Source organism: Antedon bifida, chromosome 2 (assembly GCF_963402885.1).
Source record: "Antedon bifida chromosome 2, ecAntBifi1.1, whole genome shotgun sequence".
NCBI classification, from domain to species: domain Eukaryota; kingdom Metazoa; phylum Echinodermata; class Crinoidea; order Comatulida; family Antedonidae; genus Antedon; species Antedon bifida.
The window spans coordinates 19,547,285-19,573,333 of record NC_136227.1 but is presented as its reverse complement, the minus strand read 5'-3'; the positions used below and the strand labels follow the sequence as shown (position 1 = coordinate 19,573,333).

Sequence of the window (26,049 nt, the reverse complement as noted above, 5' to 3'; positions counted from 1 at the left end):
TCTAATCTACATAGGTAGTCTTATTTCCCAATCGCTAAAAGTCTTGACACAAGTACCAATAAATCTGTACATCTTAGCCTATCAATTATGATAAGATAAAAATATGCACTGTCGACTTCTCTGACATTGGTATGATTAAATGCAAAAGATTTTTCAGCTATCGAATACGAAAAAATATGTATTAAACTGGAATTAAATGTTCTGATGTTTTTAATCAACCCAATTCAAACCTTCAAGTTCCTTTTGATAACATCATAACACCATTGGGTATATTCACCATCATCAGATAAAAACTCCTTGCAATCAAATTTTATTTTCCACATACATGCAAATTTTTAACAAATTACATGTCATCATAACCAAAAATTACAACATGATATGGGTCCCGTAATTTGACCTATACACACAGTATACTATTCCATATGACATAATAGTACAACTTGGCACTATAAACATATACGCATCATGTCATAGGATGGCGTACATCAACTGTCTACATTCATATTTTAATTTTTGTCCATCAAATAATATATCAGTAAAATGATAAAAATGATCACCTATAATTCGTTAAAGTGACGAATTAAATTCTAGTTTTCTATTTATGTTATGTTTATTATTACTATTTGGAGCTGGATTTAAGTATGCTTAATTTCATTTCACCCTGTTCATGGCTGAATTTGCTGTATTAAAGGGTCAACAATTGATTGTGTTGCAGAGTATTTTTTGTCGTGGATTGGGTTTATCTACTGAATAGCGGGGTTGACGGTTCAAGCTCGTGAGGTCAGCACATTAAATATATTAAATATATTGTTAATCGCAATGGAATGAATAATGTTTTGGTAATCTTGGCCCTCTGTTGGCCGCTTGGCAAATGCACGAAAAAAACAAAGTTTTCAAAGTAATAAATTGAATATAAAATTACGTTTTTTTAGTAATTTATGTTATATATTATATCAACATTGTCAATATCAATAAAATACGGATTGTTAAACACCTTTAAAAACTTGATAAATACCAAAAAAAATTGAATTTGGTCTAAAGTGGGCCGAATCGTCCCACCAAAAGTGGGGCGAATCGTCCCGGATTCAAGGAGTTACTATGAAAAAATCATGGTTGAACTAGGATTTTGACAAAAGCTTGACATTACTATATTACATAAAATTAAGCTTGCATTACTTGCATTCTGAAAGAGTATTTACAATTACTTAATTGTGTTTGTCAGACAGTTCTAGCACCAACAATGTGCATATTAAATAATGATTGATAATTAATGTCTAATATTATAGTAACATATAAACAAAACAATAGTAAGAATACATTGAGAACATTTCTATATAAATACATTTTCATACAAAAATTGTATGAATCAGATGATTTGGTCCTCGCTGTGGTCATCCGTATCTTTGGCACTGGAAGGCTCTTCATTTATATCACTTCCTCCTGTAGAATAAATTCAGTCAATTACTCACTTTGTATATCAATTTTTTAATGGACAGATCTTTAATCCACTTTATTTATCTATAATGAAATCTATATTATTAATTATACTGTATTTCAATAGCTCTTTATTCATACAGTAATTGCTGATTTAACCACCAATTTCATCCAGAAAATGTTGCGCTGTTCATATTGTATCAATCGAACATAAAGGTTATCGATTGATTATGAAGATATATGGCCAAGATTCAATAACCAATATTGCTGCCTGGTTCTATCCAGTAAATTTACCCTGGGGACACCAAATAAGGGGGATAAAAAATGGATTTAATCATGTGAAAAGCCACAAACAGACAGTAAATTTCCAATTCGCCCCCTACCAGATTTAATAACTTGAAGAGTCACATGGCTAAGTTCATTTATTATTGTAACTATTACCCTAGTCTATGGGATATACGAAAATACCATTGACAGAAATGGCTCAAATTTTCAGTCCCCTATCGAAGACAACGGCTAATTCTTTTTCTTAACTGTTGAGATTGAGATGTAAAATTACAATAATTACCGATAGATATGGTAATTATGTGAAAACATACGATATTAAATCTGACCCTACGGGATACATTGTATTAGAACTGTCACAGATTAACCCTAAAATGGCTGTCCTCCTCCAAGATAAATCATTTAAAAACAGAGATGCCTAAAATGATTTAATATGTCGAATAATGACTAAATGTCTTAATTATAATCGTCTTTCTTCTTCTTGCTCCCATCATCATTCCATGATTTGCTTACATAGTCTATGATATACTTTATAACTACCTGTATCATAACCAAAATTCGACTCCTTAGACCACATCATTCATTGCATTTGCTTCATATAAGTTATTAGCATCACATTAAATATAACATATCCCGGCTCTTATTCCCCCGTCAATGTTTAGTGGTAGCAATGGCCATTCAAGGCAAAATTCAGAAGATGCGGATTCTGGGGTGTGTTCCCACACGAGGCAGTGAAATAGATATTGACCTACCTTGACCTAAGCCGACCAGACCTGTTTCACAACCTCTTGCCAGATCCTCCTATCTTGTGATGTTCTAGTTGCACTTGTTAGGGATACTTGGTTTCTTGATGTGCAGTCTGCCTTCACACAGTCTAACCATTTCTTGGCTGGTCTCCCTCGTGGTCTATTTCCTTCTACAACCTCTTGTGGAGGGCATCCATTTAACATGTCCAAAATTCCGGAGCCTCTTTGTGGCTATCCTGTCAATTACGGTGTCGCTTAGCCCAAGGGTTTCTCTGATTTTGGTGTTTCTGATCTTGACTAGTCTTGTTTATATGCCCAAGATCTTTCTGAGACAGATCATCTCGAAAGTGAGTAATCTGCTCTCGTCATCCTTTTGCAGTGTCCATGTTTCTGATCCATACATGAGGATGGATAGTATGAGGACCTTCTATCGTTTTAGTTTTGTGGAACAGGTGATATCTTTGGCTGCCCATATTTTGTTGAGCTTTTGAATTGCGCCAAGAGCTTTCCCAATTCTGATTTTGACATTTTCTGTACAGTGACCCAACTCGGTAATAGTTCCTCCAAAATACACAAATTTTACGGCTCCAATGTTGATATCCTGATGTGATTTACTGATAATTTGCACTTCTGTTTTGCCAATGTTTATTTTGAGACCACCGTTTGAGCTCCACAGATGAACGTTGTCTACTAGCTGTTTTTTTTTCTGCTATAAGGACTATATCATCTGTGAAACGGAGAATGTTTATTAATTGTCCTTTTATCCTGATTCCTCTATCTGTGTCATACGTAGCATGAAGCATTACTATTTCCAGAAGTATATTGAAGAGTTGAGGAGACAGTACAATAGCCCTGTCGTACACCTACTGTTGTTTGAAACCATTCTGTCAGCTCTTCGTTCACCCTCACTGCAAAATCTATATAGCAACAGTACAGGCTTCTACTTTTGTCCAGGTACTTCTCTGCAATCTGTCCTAAAGCAAACAACTGCTCCACTGTTGCCCTCCCTGGTCTAAAACCAGCCTGGGATTCTGACAGAACTTCTTCTGTTTCCTTTCAATGCAAATATTTTCCCTGCATGACTCAGCAGACTGATAATTTCCAGTCTAACTTCTAACAGTCTTTCTTTTTGAATATAGGTGTAATAATTGCTCTTCCCTAGTCAGTTGGAAATGTTCCAGATCAAATTGCATTCCTTTTTCCCTTGAGGCTTTCAATTCTTCTGCTGTTATGCTATCGTAGCCTGGAGCTTTTCCATCAGGGTGTCTAGAAAACTCAGATCTAGAAAACTCAGATCTCAGATATATCTGAGTTTCTAGATCTAGAAAACTCAGATATCTAACTTTTCTAGATCTAGAAAACTCAGATATTAAGATCTGAGTTTTCTAGTTCCAAAATGGAACTAGAAAACCCAGATCATCAAATGGATCGTTCCATTATTATCAGAGGGTAGCTTGTTTGAAATACTACAGTATTATCGTTTTATTACTACTAATAATAATTATTGTAACTTGTAGTAGCGGCCTATGTTAAATCATAAAGAAATACAGTATACACCTTTTAAAATTAGGATAGCATTTAGGCCTAGCCTATAGCTAAGCAAACGCAATTCAAGGATCAACGTGTGGGCGCTATCGCGATGTATCGCGAAGAGTAGGCCTGGCCCGGGTACTAGACTAGAAGTGGTCAACTCGTACCGAAAATAACTCGTACCTATTCCCAACTTGGCTAACTCGTACCTCAACCAACTCGTACCCACACCACTCGTACATACCTAATTTTTAAGCCCACATTTTAACGGTAACGCGCACTGTATTTTCTTTATGATTTAAGCCGTAGGCCGCTTCTACATGTTACAATATTAGTAAGAAAACGTACACAGTAATCAGTTTCAATAATACTCTAGTATTTCAAATGACCTACCTTCTGATTAATAATGGAATGATCCAAATGACCTACCAACCAATCATATGATGATCTGAGTTTTCTAGATCCATTCTGGAACTAGAAAACTCAGATATTGATATCTGAGTTTTCTAGATCTAGAAAAGTCAGATATCTGAGTTTTCTAGATCTAGAAAAGTCAGATATATCTGAGATCTGAGTTTTCTAGATCTGAGTTTTCTAGACACCCTTTCCATCAGACATTTTTTTAATTGCACTAGTCACTTCCTCCCTCAGTATGTGCGGTTCATTTTCTGTGCTTGGCATTTGTGGTATATTATTTGCAGAGTTACTGTTGTTTTTATAGCTCACTGTAGTTTTCTTTCCATCTTTCTTTCACATCATTTAGCTCTGTCAAGACTTTACCATGTTCACTGTCTGCATTTGGATGTTTGATTTTCATGTAATTTTCTTGATTGTTGAATAAACCTCCTTGGTTTTGGCAGCTTGGTGGGCATTGTCCACTTTCTTACACAGTTCTTGGACCCATTTGTCTTTGCATCCCTTTCCCTCCCTTTCTCTTTATCTCCCTATTCAGGAAATTATATCTGGCTCTCTTGGTGGGATCCTTTATCTTCTCAAGCTTCTCAGTTGGATGACCTCTTCACTAATCCATGGATCTTGCTGTTGGTTTCTCCTGCTACCAAGTATTTTATTTGATGTGTCGTTAAAGGCTGTTTTTATGTTTTCCCATGCAGTATCAACATCTGTATCATTATCAGTCAGGAGTGGAGCAAATCATCCTCCGATTTCCATTTTATATCTGGTATGAGTTGTGGCATCTTTGAGTTTGAAAACATCGAATCTTTGATTTTGTTTTAAATTTCAGACGCAAGTTTGCTATGACCAACTGGTGATCTGATCCTATGTCAGCAAATAGATATTATGCGGTATTAAAACTATAGCTAGATAGCCGTGTGGCTCTTGACATGATTAACACCATTTTTGAGTGGTCACTTGGGGCTACTGTCTCGAGCCACTTACAGGATAAAGTTGCTGTCATTGCTGTTTTAACATTGTATACACATATGGGAACAATTTTTATCCGTGTGGCTTTTCACATGATTAAATCCATTTTTTACCCCTCCTATATGGTGTCCCCAGGGTAAATTAACAGGATATGACCCGGCAGCAATATTGAATATTGCATCTTAGCCAAATATCTACATAATCAGCCTTTTGTGGCTTTTCACATGAATAACCTTTCTGGGCGCCAGTCTATATTTTTCACTCTTCTCTTCTTAGGAGCATGGAAGAACTTCAGCATGATTGCGCTTGTTTTAAAATGAGGTCTGCAACAATAAATAAGAAATAACATGAATTATTTGCAAATAGTAAGGAAGCGAAGATATTTTTACCTTTTTGAGCAGATGTCTGTTCACTTGTCATTTTATCCACCTTTTTCTTTTTTGATTTTAATGAGAAATTAGTATTATTGGCATAGGAAGACTCTACAATGTTTGATGGTGATGTAACAGCAACATCTGCACAAGCATCTGAAGAAGATTTCTTCAATAACGTTGCTAAAAAGTTTCCATAACTTGATTTAGGCAAACTCACTATAAATTAGAATTCATCAGAAACTAAAGTTATAGACAAATATATTAATATTATATATGGAAAAAAGGAGAAGATTTTTTCAATAACATTGCTAAATAAAAGTTTCCATAACTTGATTTAGGCAAACTCACTATAAATTGGAAAAATATTAAAATTCATCAGAAACTAAAGTAGACAAATATATTATTATACCGTATATCCTCGGGTATAATCCCACTTCAGGTCTAATCCCACCCCTATTTTATGTCTGATTTCACAAACAGGCATATTCTCGGGTATAGTCCCAGTATTGACTTTTGGTCTGGATGTAGGCCTCTCTCTAGCCAGTTCAGATGAGATTTTACAAGATTTGCTTACCAATGATTTTTTTTACTGAACCAAGGTTTTCCCCGGGTGTAGTCCCACCCGTCAATGTTTGCCCAATTTAGTGTTCTAGGGGCGTGGGATTATACCAGAAGATATACGGTAAATGTTTTCAGTGAAATAAAAGATGATCACTGTTTATAAATGTTTACTACTTTCTTTACCTGGTTTGTTAGTGTGCCTTGAGCAGATTTGATTCATAATAGAAGATTCTCTGGAGAAGAAAACAATTTTAAAATGTACTAATGCAAAATGCATACATTATCCACACAAAAACTCAATATTTTTTTTTGTTTTCTACAAAAACATATTACATGTGATACTCGCCCTGTAGCGAGAGGTTGCAGGTTCGAATCCCGCCAGAGACATTTTTTCATACAACTAAAAAACATACGGAACTTTCGCCAATGAGCTATGCTTAACGCGATTATGAGATCATGTTCCGAATATGAGCACTGTTTCTATAATTTACAGTATGATTTATATATAATTTACACAGTGCTACGCAACACATTGATTTACATATTACATACCATGGTTATATTGATTTTTAAAAATAGCTGCAGCATTAATTTTGAAGAGAAAGACTAAGGGTATGGTTTTCATTACTGTTACTCAACCCATTTATATTGAGGGTAAAAATACTCTTTACTATTCACCATTCAAGAAAATAATTGTCTAGGACCAAAAGATTGAAAAGCCATCAGCAAAAAGGTCACAAAAACAGTAGTAGTAGTAGCAATATGTTGAGAATGTACTATACAGATATTGCCTGTTTAGAGGTTAAATATAAGATTTGACATCCCCGAGGGAATGATATTTTGTTCGATGGAATATATTTCCCGAAGCGCGAAGTGCTAAGGGAAATATATTCCATCGAAACAAAATATCATTCCCAAGGGGTTGTAAAATCTTATATTTTACCGATATAAAAGGCGATATCTGTTATATTACATAGCCAACAACAAGTAGAATATCTGCTGGGTCAGGTAGCTAGGCTAGGCCTCCTTTTTGTATTGTATGTAAACAAGCTGCCCAGACACCTTACCTTGCGAAGAATAATATACAGATAATTACTAATTAATGATTCCTTAGCAATAAAATATTCACTAGCCTAGGTTATTTAAATAATAACAGAAGAATTTCCATCAATAAGCCTACATTAATAATAATAATATTATTATCAGGTAGGCCGAATAAATAATAATTCGTCTTCTTCGAGCTGACTCACCGGATGTTCAGTGCGTCGCGCACGTACCGGTCTTTCATCACACCTAGGGAGGACTAATAACAAATGAGGGCGCTATGTATGCATAGTTTAAATAGTTTAGTTGATTAATTTCTTCCAGCAAGTTCCATGGCTCAGCGCATTAAGCGTTGTCTTGTGATGGAGTGACAATTTCATCGCAAGTTCAAGACCCAGTAGATGACTTTTGTTTATTTATCTCCATATGCGAGTGTTGCTACACGAAAATGACAGTGTCAATATCATCGTACTCGAGAATTTGCTGGATTTTATATGTTTAATGACAGGGATACGATAATTACGCGAAAATTACTCAGTCAATATCATCGTACTCGAGGATATATACGATTTACGATCCTCGCAGCGGTAGTCATGTGATGCAGTTTCAACCAATCACGTACACGTATTTACATAGGCTATGTAATATAACTAAATATTGCTAGTCTTATTTAGTTTAATAACAATAACTAGATTTAAACTCGTCACAATGGACGAGTTAGGTTATCCGCCGCGCAAATGCCACATGCACGTCATATGTTCGAATATGGCGCACAGAAAAACGATTATGCCATTGTGACCTGAAGGAAATAAATGTTGTTGGGGTGCTCTCTATTTTGTGTCTAGTATATACAGTATACATACTACATACAGTGCAGCATAGGTGAAAATAACGGGACCCGCCTTTTATTCCAATTTTTAACATGATGACGTCATCAAAATGAAACATGTAGATAGCAATTTTGGAAGGGAATTATCTGAGCAACAACATAATAACGTGAAGAAATTTGGATACATAGAATTTGTTTATAACTGAAGTACTATAATGCAAAAGATGAAAATATGACTTTTATAATTCATATGATGTCACAACAACCGATGCGCAAAATTTGTACATAAATTTGTATTTACAATTCAACAGATTCCAGAAAACATTTTAATCATGAGTATCATTTTTCATTCTGAGCCGTTATAACATGTTGAAATTTACTGTAATGATGAAAATAAGTGACCCAAGTAATTCACGCTTTTGAACATGATGACATCATCAAAACTTAAAAAATGGTAAATGCGAAAGATAATTGATTGACTTAGACAAATAAAGTTAATTAGAAATTGATTTTTTCGCATTTTTAAAAGCATGTAACTTTCTGTGGAACATTACATTTTTTTTCAACAGAAAGTTAGTGCATGATATAAATTCCACTTTGCTATATTGAGATCGCGAGACACAAAAATTACAGAAATAAAGAAGAACTAGAATTTAATTCGTCACTTTGACGAATTATAGGTGATCATTTTTATCATTTTACCGAAATAATTTTTTTGCACGTACGTTAACATACGATCAGAAAATGTTGATGTATGCCATCCTATTATACGCTTTAGTGCTGAGTTGTGCCTATTATATGCACTGTGTACTGTATATAATGTATCTATATACAGTGTAGCATAGGTGAAATTACGGGACACACATCATGTTCTAATTTTTTGGTATGATGGAATTATCAAAATAAACTTGAAGATGACAATTTCGAAAGATAATGAATTGAGCAAATAAATATAAGAATTGGAAGAGAATTTGGCACGTAGAAGCACTGTGCGCGCTCTTTGAAATTTGTATAACTTTGACGAAAAAGATGAAAAAACTACTTTTTAACTTCAACTGGCCATATGTTAACGTCACAACATCCGATAGGCTTATTTTTTATATGAATTCATATCTACATTTCATCAGCTTTCATAATAAATTATAATTATCAAGGTAACCTTTAATTCTGAAGAGCTGTAAGATATTCAAATTTACGGCGAAGGTGAAATTACACAACCTACGTTATTCAAGTTTTTACGCGTGATGACGTCATCAAAATAAAAATAGTGGCAGGTCATGAGAAAGTCAATTAATTGAGCAATCACATACTAAAATTTGAGCGAAAATCAGGCACAAATTATTAGAGATGCGTTCTATTGAATGTGATAAAATATGACAAAATAGAAAAAAAACTTAATTTTAAATTCAAGTGGCCATTTGATGACGTCACAACATTTTGTACGTCAAATGTGTACATGAATTCATATCTACAACTCAATGGCTTCCCGAATAAGTTAAAAAAAGTTGGGGTCATCTTGCATTCTGAAGAGTTATTTTCATTTTAAAAATGCCTTATTTTTCACCATTTTCAGCACTTTGATGCAATTATTTTGCGCATTTTGTCATTTTTAATGTGCTCGTATAGCGTTATCTTAAGTCGGAATGGACTCAAAATCGGTGAATGTACTAAGAATTGTGAGTAGATTGTGATTTATACATCAAATTTTATTTTTTACGCTTTCTAAGAATCGCGTGCGCAAAAACGCGTTTTTGCGCAGTAATTTTTTTAAACGCGCAAATGGCCTAATTCATGCTCTAAATTGATCAAAACTTAATTTTGAGCGTTCTAAATTTTTAACACGCGATTTCACGTGCATGACCTTGAAACGCGCAACTTTTTATTTGCTAATATTTTTACCCTTGACCTGAAGTTTACGTGTAGTGAATTTCATTAATATGTGATAATGAATTATGGAGATATGATTGATAATGTGATTTCACAAAATGGCGTATAAATGACGTCACGGATGAGTGATCACGCTGGAAAGCTTATTAGGATTAAGTTATATTATTTGAAAGATATTCTAAAATGTTGGTAATCATTGACATTAAACTTTTTGAGATAATTGTTACACAAAATAGTGTACAGAAACAATAAAAAGAAAAACTAGAATTTAATTCGTCACTTTGACGAATTATAGGTGATCATTTTTATCATTTTAATGAAATTAACATTTTTTAAACATGCACGTACGTTAACATACCATCGTAAAAAGTTGATGTACGCCATCCTATGACATGATGCATATACACTTATAGCGCTGAGTTGTACCTATTATGTGTCATATACAATATGTACAGTATATACTGTATATCTATATACAGTGTAGCATAGGTGAAATTATGGGACCCACATCGTGTTCTAATTTTTTGGTATGATGGAATTATCAAAATAAACTCGAAGATGACAATTTCGAAAGATAATGAATTGAGCAAATAAATATAAGGATTGGAAAAGAATTTGACACGTAGAAGCGCAATGCGCGCTCTTTGAAATTTGATTAACTACGACTAACAAAATTTAAAAACTACTTTTTAACTTCAACTGGCCATATGATAACATCAAAACATCCGATAGGCTTAATTTTTATATGAATTCATATCTACATTTCATCAGCTTTCATAATAAGTTATAATCTTCAAGGTTACCTTTAATTCTGAAGAGCTGTAAGATATTCAAATGTATGGTGTAGCTGAAATTACACGACCTAGTTTATTCAAGTTTTTACGCGTGATAACGTCATCAAAATAAAAATGTTGACAACTCATAAGAAAGATAATTAATTGAGCAAGCACATACTAAATTTTGTGCGAAAATCGGGCTCAAATAACGGAGATGTGCTCTATTGAATGTGATAACCCACACAAAAAGATAAAAATTACTAATTTTTAAATTCAAGTGGCCATTTGATGACGTCATATCATTTTGTACGTCTAATATGTATATATATTTATATCTACAACTTATTGGCTTCCATAATAAGTTTAAAAAATTGGGGGTCACCTGCCATTCTGAAGAGTTATATTCTTTTTAAAAAGGCCTTAATTTTTACCATTTTTAGCACTTCTGTACAATTAATGTGCACATTTTGTCATTTTTAACGTGCTCGTATAGCGTTATTTGAAGTCGGAATGGACTCAAAGTCGGAGAATGTACTAAGGATTGTGAGTAGAATGTGATGTATACATCAAATTTTATTTTTTACCCTTTTTTGAAATCGCGTGCGCAAAAATGTGTTTTTGCGCAGTAATTTTTTGAAACACGCAAATGGCCTATTTCATGCTCTAAATTGATCAAAACTTAATTTTGAGCTTTTTAAAATTTGAACGCGCGATTTCAAGCGCATGACCTTGAAACGCGCAAGTTTTTATTTGCTTATATTTTTTACCTTGACCTGAAGTTTACGTGTAGTGAATTTCATTAATATGTGATAATGAATTATGGAGATATGATTGATAATGTGATTTCACAAAATGGCGTATACGTGACGTCACGGATGAGTGATCACGCTGAAAAGCTTATTATGGCTAAGTTAAAGTACTTAAAATACAATGTGAAATTTTGGTAATCATTGACATTAAACTTTTTGAGATATTTGTTACACAAATTTGTACAGAGAGAAATAAATAATAGGAATAAAGATTTCATACAATAGCAATAGGTGATCATTTTATTCTAAATGATCACCTAACTAGAATTTAATTCGTCACTTTGACGAATTATAGGTGATCATTTTTATCATTTTATTGACATTAATTGATTAATTAATTACTGAAATTATTTTTTTTAAACATGCACGTACGTTAACATACGATCAGAAAACGATGATGTATTCCATCCTATTATATGCTTATAGTGTTGAGTTGTGCCTATTATATGCCATATACAATATGTACAGTATAGCATAGGTGAAATTACGGGACACATATCATGTTCTGATTTTTTGGTATGATGGAATTATCAAAATAAACTCGAAGATGACAATTTCGAAAGATAATGAATTGAGCAAATAAATATAAGAATTGGAAGAGAATTTGATACGTAGAAGCGCAATGCGCGCTCTTTGAAATTTGTATAACTTTGACAAAAGAAATTTAAAAACTACTTTTTAACTTCAACTGGCTATATGAAAACATCACAACATTTGATTGGCTTAATTTTTATATGAATTCATATCTACATTTCATCAGCTTTCTAAATAAGTTAAAATTTTCAAGTTCACCTTTAATTCTGAAAAGCTGTAAGATATTCAACTGTATGGTGTAGGTGAAATTACACGACTCAGGTTATTCAAGTTTTTACACGTGATGACGTCATCAAAATGAAAACGCTGACAACTCATGAGAAAGTTAAATAATTAAGCAAGCACATACTGAAATTTGTGCAAAAATCGGGCTCAAATAACGGAGATGCGCTCTATTGAATGTGATAACCTACACAAAAAGATAAAAATTCCTAATTTTTAAATTCAAGTGGCCATTTGATGACGTCATACCATTTTGTACGTCTAATGTGTGTATACATTTATATCTACAACTTATTGGCTTCCATATTAAGTTAAAAAAATTGGGGGTCACCTTCCATTCTGAAGAGTTATATTCCTTTTAAAAAGGCCTTATTTTTTACCATTTTTAGCACTTTTGTACAATTAATGTGCGCATTTTGTCATTTTTAACATGCTCGTATAGCGTTATTTTAAGTCGGAATGGACTCAAAGTCGGAGAATGTACTAAGGATTGTGAGTAGAATGTGATGTATACATCAAATTTTATTTTTTACGCTTTTTAAGAATTGCGTGCGCAAAAACGTGTTTTTGCGCAGTAATTTTTTGAAACACAAATGGTCTAATGCTCTAAATTGATCAAAACTTAATTTTGAGCTTTTTAAAATGTTAACGCTCGATTTTACGCGCATGACCTTGAAACGCGCAAGTTTTTATTTACTAATATTTTTTACCTTGACCTGAAGTTTACGTGTAGTCAATTTCAATAATACGTGATAATGAATTATGGAGATATGATTGATAATGTGATTTCACAAAATAGCGTATACGTGACGTCACGGATGAGTGATCACGCTGAAAAGCTTATTAGGACTAAGTTACAGTATTTGAAAGACATTGTGAAATTTTGGTAATCATTGACATTTAACTTTTTGAGATATTTGTTACACAAAAAGTGTACAGAAAGAAGAAGAAGAAGAATAAAGATTTTATACAATAACAATAGGTGATCATTTTATTCTAAATGATCACCTAAGATTGACATTAATATTTTTTAAACATGCACGTATGTTAACATACAATCGGAAAATGTTGATGTATGCCATCCTATTAGCTGATGCATATGCTTATGGTGCTGATTGGTGTCTATTATGTGTCATATATACTCTATACGGTACAGTGTACTGTATATCTATATACAGTGTAACATAGGTGAAATTACAGAAACCACATCATGTTCTAATTTTGACGTCAAAATAAACTTGAAGATCACAATTTCGAAAGATAATGAATTGAGCAAAAAATTATAAGATTTGGAAGAAAATTTGGCATGTAGAAGCGCACTGCACGCTCTTTGAAATTTGTATAAATTTGATGAAAGAGAGAAAAAAAGTATTTTTTAACTTCAACTGGCCATTTCATAACGTCACATCATCTGATAGGCTTAATTTTTATATGAATTCATATCTACATTTCACCAGCTCTCATAATAAGTTATAAGCATCAAGGTCAACTTTAATTCAGAAGAGCTGTAAGGTATTCAAATATACATTGTAGGTGAAATTACGTAACCATCGTTATTCAAATTTTAAGACGTGATGACGTCATCAAAATGAAAATATTGGCAACTCATAAGTAACATAATTGGTTAAGGTATATTAAAAATTAAAAGAAAATCGATCACAGATAAGCGAGTTGCGCTCTGTTGAATATGGTGGTCTATGACAAAAGGGGAAAAAACCCTATTTAAAAAAAATTCATGTGGCCAAATGATGACGTCATACCATTCTGTACGTCAAATGTGTATATACATTTATATCTACAACTCATTGGCTTCCATAATAAGTTAAAAAAATTGGGGGGTCACCTTCCATTCTGAATAGAAGAGTTATATTCATTTTAAAAAGGCCTTATTTTTTACCATTTTTAGCACTTTTGTACAAATATTGTCATTTTTAACGTGCTCGTATAGCACTATTTTAAGTCGAAATGGACTCAAATTTGGTGAATGTACTAAGGAAGATGAGTAGAATGCAATTTGTACAAAAAATTGGTATTTTTTACGCTTTCTATGTACACACGAGCAAAAACATGTTTTTGCACAGTAATTTTTTAAATCACGCAAATGACCTAAATTGATAAAAAAACGTAATTTTGAGCTTTTTAAAGTTAAATTATTTCAAAGATATCGTGAAATTTTGGTGATCACAGACACTATATTTTTTGAGATAATTGTTACACAAAATAGTGTACAGAAACAAAAACAAAAACTAGAATTTAATTCGTCACTTGGACGAATTATAGGTGATCATTTTTATAGTTTCAATGAAATTATATTTTTTTAAACATGCATGTACGTTAACATACAATCGGAAAACGTTGATGTACGCCATCCTATGACATGATGCATATGCGCTTATAGTGCTGAGTTGTACCTATTATGTGTCATATATAATATGTACAGTATACTGTATCCATATACAGTGTAGCATAGGTGAAATTACGGGACCCACATCATGTTATAATTTTTTGGTATGACGACGTTATGAATGTGAAATCCGGAAGTGCTGGGTGACGCCGCACTACATAACATCAGGGAAAATAACATCAAAAAATAACATCAAATAGTCTTTTTCCACACTTTATTTGTTTCCAAATATTTATGTGAAGGTTTTAAGGATGTGTTTGGGAAGGTGTAGAAAGTCTTTAAACACAGGAAGTTTAAATGTTCGCGGTATTAGAAGCGATTTTCAGAAGCGAGAACTAGCCAGCGATGCAGCTAAATACAAGCTTGACATTCTCGGGGTCCAATCGCACCACCTGGCGGGTAGCAATGTCATTCAAATCAGGCCTGACGATAACAAAGGCAGCTATGATTTCTTCTACACTGGACCCGCAAACAACACAAGTCATGGCGTTGGAATTCTAGTTGAGAGCAGTTTTAAAGCGAAATTTAAGGAAATATCTGAGAGAGTAATTACAGCCCGAATCAACATAGAAAGTAGAGGAGGTAAGCCTGGGTCGAGGCGTAGGCCAAAACCCAGGAATGTACTTTTTGTATGCGCATATGCACCTACTTTAGAACATAGTGAACAACAACCTTGGGATAGAGATAGGTTCTATGACGAAGTACAAGAAGCATTAAATGAAGCAAAAAACAGAGATATCCTAATATTAGCTGGAGATATGAATGCAAAAACGGGGGACAGCCATCATGATTACCCACAATGTGTAGGAAGATATGGTAAGGGAAAAACGAACAATAATGGAACACAGCTAGTTGAATGTGCACTAAGAAATAATCTAGTACTAACAAATACCATGTTTAAACATAAGATGTCACATAGGACTACGTGGGAATGCCCGCAGAGACGCGATCAGCACAACGATCAGAAGAGTGGAGAGATCAGACGCAACCCCTACAGAAACCAGATCGATTACATTCTAGTTAAGAATTCACACATGAAGCTAGTCACTAACGCAAGAGCATACAGTGGTACGAGAACATACACTGATCATAGATTAGTCAAGACAACTTTAACACTACAATGGTATAAATTAAATAGTAACGCTAAGAAAACCAAACAAATAGATGTGTCAAAACTTCAAGCACAACAAAACAGACAAACATATCAAAGAGAGGTATCGAGATGTATACAATCGGTAAACATCCAGGACCTGGAACCACAAGAGAAATGGACAAAATTAACGACAGTCTTTCAGAATGTAGCATTGGAAGCGGTTGGCTACAGGAAAGCAAAGTCTAAATCAAACAATAAATATATACAAGAGTTATCGAAGAAGCAGAAACAGTTGAGGTGCGGCATAAATTCATCAAATGACAAATCAAAGAAAACAAAACTTAGGAAAGAAAGAAATCAAATCATAAAGAATATTCATACTGAACTTAATAAAGAAAAAGAAGACACACTAAAAGAAAAGATAGCTGAAATTGAAAAATTCAAAGATGACTCAACAAGAATGTACCAAGCAGTAAAAAACCTAAAACTTAACGAAAATAAAAGACTTGTGGTAGAAACAGAGTTCGGTATAACAACAAACGAAGAAGAGCAGGTAGAAATAATTAGCAATTTCTTTGAAAACGTCTATCACAAATCACAAGAAAAACCTATAAACGAAAACATTAAACCTATTGAAATGAAGTCTCCCTTTACAAGTGATGAAGTTGCCAAAGCAGCCAAATGCTTAAAAAATAATAAAAGCCCAGGAAGTGACCAAGTATACTCTGAAATGGTAAAATATGCACCTATAGAAGTTTTTAACCACATAGCAGAAATATATAACCAAACAGCTAAAACAGGAAACATACCTAAAGAAATCAACGAAGGCATATTGCATCCAATACTGAAACCAGGCAAGAAAAAAGGTCCACCAAAAAACATCCGACCCATCATCCTTCTGTCGGTTCTTAGGAAAATGCTAGCAATATGCTTACTTAATAGGATAAACGACAGATTAGATGAACATATCCCTGTAACACAGGCCGCGTATCGCAGAGGACGAAGCACTACCGAACATGTACATGCATGCAAAATGTTAGCAGAAAAGGCAATTGCGTCATCTAACTACGAAATAATATTACTACTACTTGACATGACCAGTGCTTTTGACACTGTGCGGAGGAATACTCTATTCTACATACTGACACATATATTACAAGATGATGAACTACACATGTTGAAAGTTTTGATAAACAATGTAAAATTAAGCGTTTGAATTGGAAAACAGACAGGAAAATTGTTTACTACCACACTAGGAGTACCACAAGGTGACTGTATGTCTCCGATACTGTTCACACTATACCTAGCAAAGGCACTCGAATCAGCAAACACAACACCACTACCCCTACAACAGCTTAATATCCAGATGCAGTATGCAGATGACATTTCATTTATTAGCGACTCAAAAGAACACATAACTAAAATAAAGAAAAATGTAACAGAGAAATTAGCAGAATTCAATCTAAAGATAAACGAAAGTAAAACAGAAGAATACCTAATAGGAAGAAATACCGATAGTAAATGGGAAGAATGCAAATACCTCGGTAGTAACTTGGACACAGAAAAAGACATTAAAAGAAGAAAATCACTAGCAGCTATGGCATATAACAAGCTGAAGTCGTCGCTAGAACACAAAACGATGTCTATAGACGTGAAATCCCGTTTGTTTGACGCATACATAGCTAGTATTTTCTTATATAACAGTGAACTCTGGGTACTAAACAAAAAATTACAAGAGAGTATAGATATATATCACAGGAAAATGTTGCGAAAGATGATAGATATTAAATTAACAGATAGAGTGTGTAACACGAAAATATACGAGATAACAAAACAAGAAGAATGGAGTAAAAGAATTAAACGAAGGAGACTAAAATGGTATGGACACATAATTAGATTACCGGATGATACCCCAATTAAACAAACAATGAAGGAAATTAACAGGAAAGTAAAACGACCCGTAGGAAGACCAAGAAATAACTGGATGAATCAAATAAAGAAAGACTTACAAGGACAAGTAGACACAAACACAATAACAAACCATCCTGCCAAAAACAGAAAAAAATGGAAACAAATTGTGGAAAGCGTAATGTCGCAAGACGGAAAACGTTAACAGAGAGAACAGAGGACGTTATCAAAATAAACTTGAAGATGACAATTTCGAAAGATAATGAATTGAGGAAACAAAAAAATAGAGATGATGCGCGCTCTTTAAAACTGTTATAAATGTGACGAAAGAAATGAAAAAACTACTTTTTAAATTCAACTGGCCATATCATAACGTCACAACATCCGATAGGCTTAATTTTTATGCGAATTCATATCTAAATTTCATCAGCTATCACAATGAATTAAAATCATAAAGGTCACATTTAATTCTGAAAAGCTGTGAGATATTCAAATATACGCTGAAGGTGAAATTACTCGACCCACATTATTCAAGTTTTTACGCGTTATGACGTCATGAAACGAAAATGGTGGCAAATGGTGATAAGATAATTAATTTAGCAAGCACATACTGAAATGTGAGCGAAAATCAGGCTCAAATAACGGAGATGCGCTCTATTCAATGTGATAACCTACAAAAAAAAAAAGATAAAAAATCCTAGTTTTTTAATTCAAGTGGCCATTTGATGACGTCACGTCATTTTATACATCAAATGTGTACATGAATTCATATCTACAACTAAATGGCTTCCAGAATTAGTTAACAAAATTGTGGATAACCAACAATAATAATAGGTGATGGATAATGGGATTTTAGTTCCCTTGTTTGGCTCATGAATTGATAAGCAACAGCAGATGGTACTGTATACAGTAAATAAATAAAATTAATATTTCAAAAACATTATTACCGGCTTCTAATTCTAGCAGTGTTGTTAAATGATTCTAGGTCATCTAGATCTGATAAAGGAAATTCGTCAAGAGTACAGTTGTTAAGTGATGTATCAAGATCTCCATTACCATGCTCGTTTGTGCTGTCTTTGCCATCATCTAGTAAATGAAAATAAATATAAATAAAAAACGAACACAACAAGGATATTACTCCTTTCTTAAGGTACTGTGTTTTTACTATTAAATGATAATAGTTCAACCAAATGTCAATAGTATACAAATAATGAATGTTTATGAGTTGGGATGGTGAGAATATTTCATGAGTTGAAAAATTGACTGCTTTATTAACGACAAGACCAGTTGAAATTAGAGCAGTCAATTTTTCAACAAATGAAATATTATCTCCATTCATCGAATACAAAAATTCATTATTTGTTTTATAACACACCTACTTTTATTCAATTTTATTCAAATTCAACTTTTTATTCAATTTCAATTTATCCATCATAATTTCATCATAAAATCATGATTTCCGAACAGCGTCGTAAATTTTTATAAAAAGCTGAACTTGCATTAGAGCGCATTAATCATCACCATTAGATACACTTTTCTGTGAGGAAGGGATATTTCCAAATGACATGTGATGCATAATTAACCAATCAAATTGTAAGAATACAATCAGGTGTGTTATAATACCATTTAATTTAATTTGATTTATTCGAGTAATAGAAAAACATGTAAAACTACATTAAAATATTGGTACAGTAGGCCCTATTTTATTTAGACTCCAAACATGTTAAACTTTATCGTGGATAGTACAGAACTATGCCTTATAAGTACTAAATAAATACTTTAGATGTTTCTTGCACACTGTTTGCGAATTTACACTAGCCATAAGGGGCCTAAACTATGTCATCTGACGGATGAAACTGTAATGTGGTGTAATTTAAAAAAACTGTAAAAATTGACATTTTGCATTAATTATGTGCTTGCGCAAAAAAATTGACATATTTTTAAATGCTCAAAATGTCCAGCCATACCAAAAAAATAGAACATATTTGGGTCCCGTAATATAACATATGCTACACTTAGATACTGTATACAGTATTATCATACTACTGTACTAGCAGGTACCCGACCAATGGACGGGCAACATCTTACAATATAATGATTTTAAGGTTCGGGAATCAAAAAGATAGTACAGTAATATAGTACAATGCAGTATACACAAATCTATAAATGGATGTATAGTGCCGAGAGGTGCATTATACAGCATTTATATTGGAAGAAGTTAATTGGCATACTGTATTTTTCATCAAGCAATTTTAAAGACAAATTTGCAGCGTCATTGCAAATAATATTAGTTCTCATTGTAAAATGAATGTTTGAAAAACATGTAGTCACAAAAAAAACAGAATCTTGTTAATATATTAATTTGTAATATACATCTAAATATAATAGATGTTTAATATTTTATTGATTAATATTATTATGTCAGTTATTTTCCGTCGTCATGTTTGGTATAGGAGATAATACTGCATTTCATAGTCTGATAAATTGTCATGTTCAATAAAAGCTTCCAAAGTATGTTAATATCATTTCTAACTGATTTGTGGTGGTAAGAATGTTTGGAGGTTTGTCTTTAAACATAAGTTTTCTGGTGGTTTAGGCCTAATTAGAAAGAAGTAAATATGATTGCAACTTCATCCTCCTTGTTTGTACCTCCTTATAGGCCTACACCCCTTGACAATAAATTGCATACAACGAACAATTAAAATTCCACAAAAAATAACAAAACATAATGATAGCATAATTTACTTCACAATATTTCATATCATAATGGAATTAGAAGCCTCTCTTAGCAAGCACTGCCGCTATACTACTGTGTATACTGCAGCTGCGCTGATCACAGGGCCTGCTGTCTCGATATTGCTTATGACCTAATTGTGACGTAGGAAAATGGCTGTGAGCCCCAGATAGAGCAGCAATAATCAATATGAGGCAAGACAAGAGCATTATTAACATAAGAGAAGTAGCTTGGTCAATTAATTTACAAGTACGGGAGAGAGGTACTGATCTATGTATTATGTTTTTTATTTCATTTTATCTTGTATATAAATACATTGTATAATCCGGGTTGTAAAATGAAAATGAAAAACTCACAAATTCTTTATGTGCAAAATATTTTAAAACGGGATAGATGATAATGATGATCATTGTCAAGTGTATAGAAAAATATAAAAAAATTAATGAAAAAATGAGGTAATACGGAATTCATAAATGTAAAAATGTTAACAACATTTAGAATGTGTTAAATAATATGATTTTATGTAATGACATATAATATGAATGTGAATAAAAGTGGTATTTGCGCCACAAAAGAGAAAAAAAAAGTATGGGAGAGAATAAAAAGAACTTAATTTTTTACATAATTTATCCATCTGAGGAATGAAAGTAAAATGATGGTCGAAAATGACACCTACTGTAAATGCTTGTGCTAGGTAACCTGTTTGATGGGGAGTGAAGAAAGTCAGAACTTCAATTTTGTTAGCAAAGCTATTAGCAAGCAGCCAAGTGAAAAGCCAAAGTCAAAATTAAGATTAGTTTCAATATAGTCAATTTTACTACTTATAGCGCTGCAAATAATAGTATCATCAGCAAACATATCCATAGAAGAAAACGATAAACAATTTGGGATGTCATTGTAGATGGAGAATAATAGAGGTCCGAGTAGAAGTACCTGACTAACTCTACACATTTGGAGTCAAAATACAAGGTAGGTGCGAAACATTAGTAGGGACGGTACAGTATACAAAACCAGGATAACCAAAAACTTTTAAATAATTTTAAAATTATTTTCATTTGGGTCTATCAAATTATAATTATGTTACAATCAAAAACCAGAAATTCCACTAATATTAAAGTTTGATATATGATAATATAAAACAACCTCTGAAAAATTGATTTTGTTTTATATTATCATAAATCTCTGGTACAGGGTACTATGTTTGCATAAATGTGGTTGTCTGCACATTTGAGGGCATAAAGTTTGCCCAAAGGTGGTTGTTTACACAAATGTAACTTTTTGCACATTTTATGGCTCAGCAAACTTCCAATAGGCAGAAAATTAAATGACAATGGTACAACAAATTGTAAATCCAAAAAGTAAATTCTGAATCAATGTTTGAACAATTAATTACTATAATGTTTTGATTTCTTTTCACGTGGACTTTTCTTATCATTACTCTTCTTCTTAACTGTTGATGAATCTACAGATACATTCAGCCCAGCCAAGTTTGCAAATTCCTCTGTAAGAGACTTCAGTAAACCTGCAAATGAAAATAAAATTAAATTACAAATCTATTCAAACTAACAATGAAAATGTGTTTAAAAATTGTGTTTAATTTTGTTGGTGTGAAACTTGACCTACAAAGTCTCACTTCAGATATATCACTATTCCACAAATATTGCAAAACAATGTCAATACAGTATGCACTTAATTAGGCTATCGATCTCTGTAGAGGGATAGCCTATTGGAATTGTCAAGAATTCATTTTTTTCTGCTCATATGTAGTTGTGCACCTGACTTTGATTTTATTTCCTGCAATTCTTAGATTGACTATAAAAGACATTACTGACTGTACATTATAGAAGATTATGAAATCATTAATGTACAGATTTTGAGATTTCTATCAACAAAGAGTAAGCATAATTTGAACCAAAATTTAATCTGTCACTTTGACAGATTATATTTAATTAAAAAAATTTTAGTGGAGTGTAGCTTGAGTGTAGCTGACCTAGTGCAGGGTTGTAACTCACGACTATTTCAACTCCACTCCCCAAACCTAAATGAGACTTAGTTTATAAGCATGATAAATTATAAAAAATAAATTGGATGGCAAGTTACTCGCTGTTGGATGCGTGTGAAATAAATCAAAATCTCTGCAAACACAACATGTGTGCAGAAATGTGATATATGCCATCCTATGACCTAAAGCATAGTACTGGATTGTGTCTATTAGGCCTATGTGTTTCATAATATACAGTATACACTATGTACTATATACAGTGTAGCATAGGTGAAACTGCAAGACCCACATTCATTTTTTGGTATGATGACGTCATTGAAATCAAACATGAAGATGACAATTTCGGAAGGTAATTTGAATAACATTATCAAATAATATTAATATGGTAAAACAATCCTTACCAAGATCAGATTGTGATTTACTTGCAGTAGAATAAGTAGGTGCATCACTAGTTGTTAATAGAGTAGATGGTGCTGATATACTACATGAAGATGTCGCTACTGCTCCTAGTGAATTTAATCCTGAAAACTGCGTCCATAAACGTTCAAGCATAGCATCTGCTGATCCATTGTTTATATCATCTTTAGACTTTTCTTTAAAAACTGGAATAACATTTGCTTTAGCAGTTCCAGTTCATTGATTTAACATTTGACAAAGTATACAAAAAGAATACATAAATAAAAATAATTAAAGTAATTTAAAAAAAATAAAAACCCATATTTCTATCTATTTTTAAATGTTTCCATGGCGAATAAACACTGGTAAAAGTTAAGTTTGTCGTACACCACATGATTCCAAAATAAGGTTGAGAATGTCGTTTTGGTTTTTATGCTACAACATCTTAAAACTTGCCATACATACCAGACTTGAGCCTATTTGGAGGATGTGGTACACACTTTGCAACTCTATCATCTTGTCCTCTTTCTGGTAAATCTAGGAGCTGCATCAAAATACTGTTATCATCTTGGCCTGCATATGATTGGTCAATGAGTTGACGAGCAGCTTGACCTCCAACCGCTCCTCTGGGAGATAATTCCCCCTCCTCCAGATCCCAATTGGAGCAATTTTCAACATCATTATCTCCAGACCTGAAAAGCATGAATAAACAAAAAGCAAAAATATCAAGTTCAGTTACAGAATTATTTTCAGTGAATATGGTTCTTGCTTAGTCAAAATCTAATACTGTAGTAATATGGAAGAGAAAGAAGAACATAATTATGTTAAGACTTTTGATGGGTACTTTAGCTTCCACAGAATTTTCACTGAAAGTTAAAAGACCAGTTTAGAAGACCAAAAACTACCTGTATAGGAAACATAAACACAGAACTTAAAAAGTAAATACCTATCGGGCCACTGAAAAAGAATCACGGAAACAATTAGTGAATGCAATGTCTACCTACGATGAATAGTGTAATAGATAATGATGACTCTTGCTTTACTTTTATATTAATATTAATTTATATGATATCCAGAAATGAGTTGTATTCTTACAACTTTATTTACTTACATTGTTTCTTCATCAATGTCATTTTCTTCCATGGTACTCTCCATTCGTTCTTCTTGCTCTGTTTCATCACCTGATGAACAAGATGACAAAGACGGACTTGCAGTATCATCACCACCCACATTTTCATTTGCCTCCTGAATTAAAATGTTTAAACGTATTTGTACTTTTGATCAGTAGTGATATTGATTGCTTGTAAATGACTGGAGACTACCCTAAAGTTTATAAAACTTACCACAGTTGTATCATTATGCTGTGTATTTTGTATTTGTTCACCATTGTCTTGGAAAAGATCACAATCTGTTGTTATGGTTGCGATCTGAGCATGATGATTACAATCGGATTTAAAGTTTGTCCTTGAGCCCAGTGTTCGCCTCATCACTTGGCTAGAATTTTCTTCTGTTTTGTCTGAAGTTGCTAAAGAATTCATAAGCCAATGTTAACTTAAAGTGTTATGGAAACTGCATGGTGTTTATAATGTTAGGCTATTAGTGAGTGTTCGCATCGGGAGGTTCGACGATAGGAGATGGTAGATATGAAAGGATACAGCAATTTATACAAAACATTAATCTGTGCATGCATATAAACCCAGTATTTTCCATTCCGTTCGCTAACCTTAGCCTGGCTAAACTTTTCAAATACGCCCACCAAGCGTGCGTGTACAGGGTCTGATTGCCTTTGTCTTGAAATAACCATCACGCTCTATTAATTACCGTCCCCATTGTTTACCATCCTGATGCGAAAGCTCCGTATTAAATAAGAAAATTTATAGAGTTTGCCGCCTTGAATTAGTTCATTTTGATTAAGTGGCAAGGTGTAAAGACACCACTATAGGGGTTGGGATAGATATAAAACCTTGTTTCTAAAAACATACAGCAAACATAAATAAAAAATATTTTGTTTTAGGTCTTCAAATCAAAATATGGGTTTTAAAAATACTACTTATTTACATTAAATTTAAAATCTCCATTCTCAATTACGACACGCACCCATCATGTTTTGTTTACGATATCTTGGTATGGTTGTCAACAAGCAATACAATTGCAAAAAAAAAACTAAATCTAATTACCTGAACATTCAGCATGACTCATATTTGATCTAGATAACTCTATGGCTAACCTCTGGTGACAAGATAGAAATTTAGTACAAATAATAAATTAAAAGCATAATTATAATTCAATTTATGGGCTTATTGGTCAATTTGGCTATGTTGAAAAAAACAACACTTAAAGACATAGGAATTGAAGTATACTAATGCAAGAAAGTGAGCAGTAAAAGTGTATTAGGCTCTGGGAATAACTTATGGTAGGTCAGGAAATGTCTTAAAAAAACAATGGATCACAAATCTGCAATCAGAAATTAGAGTGAAGGAATCACATACAAAAATTACAAATTTAGGATATCATTGAGATTACAAATACAAATTCAACTACAATACTGTATGAAAAAAAAATATATCAAACAAAATATGAAAGGTCAACAAACTTCTTTGAGGTCATTGATTTGCTCTACATGTTGCTGCTGCACAGATGTTAATCGACCAATATACCACTGTTGATCTCGACATTTCTGATAAAAGGTTGGTGCTCGTACCTGGAAAAATATTAAAGTTCAAAATAAAACAAAAGGCTTCAAAAGAAACTGGGCTAAAAATTACTTCTAGTGTTTGCTAAAAATAATTTTTAACTATTCAATGAAAAAACACTAAATTTTACATGCAACAAAGAGGGGCTTGCTGGTTTAAAATTACTAAAAAAATATAAAATATATTTGTCTCTCTTGGAAGCAGAACAAAGACTGTGAAGTGAAGCAAAAACTGTAAGTGCAGCTACGCTAATTATGACACAGTGTGACACCGTGTTACACAGTAGGAAATTACTAAAATAGCCAATCTTTCGACGATTCATACTTGCTAACTATATAAATTACT

The 26,049-nt window shown here is 33.0% G+C and overlaps 1 protein-coding gene across 2 annotated transcripts in view; it reads right to left on the bottom strand.

Moving 5' to 3' along the window:
• Positions 1-225: 225 nt before the first annotated feature.
• The window catches only part of LOC144835072 (E3 ubiquitin-protein ligase TRIM37-like), a 116,850-nt gene continuing 91,026 nt past the window's right edge, over positions 226-26,049 (bottom strand). For both annotated transcript variants that reach the window (XM_078690095.1, XM_078690096.1), the window contains exons 13-23: positions 25,605-25,712; positions 25,189-25,240; positions 24,355-24,536; positions 24,123-24,256; positions 23,477-23,703; positions 23,017-23,217; positions 22,007-22,135; positions 18,827-18,965; positions 6,497-6,546; positions 5,768-5,968; positions 226-1,440 (exon numbers count right to left, since the gene is read on the bottom strand). In XM_078690095.1, the coding sequence (XP_078546221.1) occupies positions 1,367-1,440; positions 5,768-5,968; positions 6,497-6,546; positions 18,827-18,965; positions 22,007-22,135; positions 23,017-23,217; positions 23,477-23,703; positions 24,123-24,256; positions 24,355-24,536; positions 25,189-25,240; positions 25,605-25,712 (1,497 nt within the window). In that variant the 3' untranslated portion in view covers positions 226-1,366. The remainder of the gene's footprint in view (positions 1,441-5,767; positions 5,969-6,496; positions 6,547-18,826; positions 18,966-22,006; positions 22,136-23,016; positions 23,218-23,476; positions 23,704-24,122; positions 24,257-24,354; positions 24,537-25,188; positions 25,241-25,604; positions 25,713-26,049) is intronic.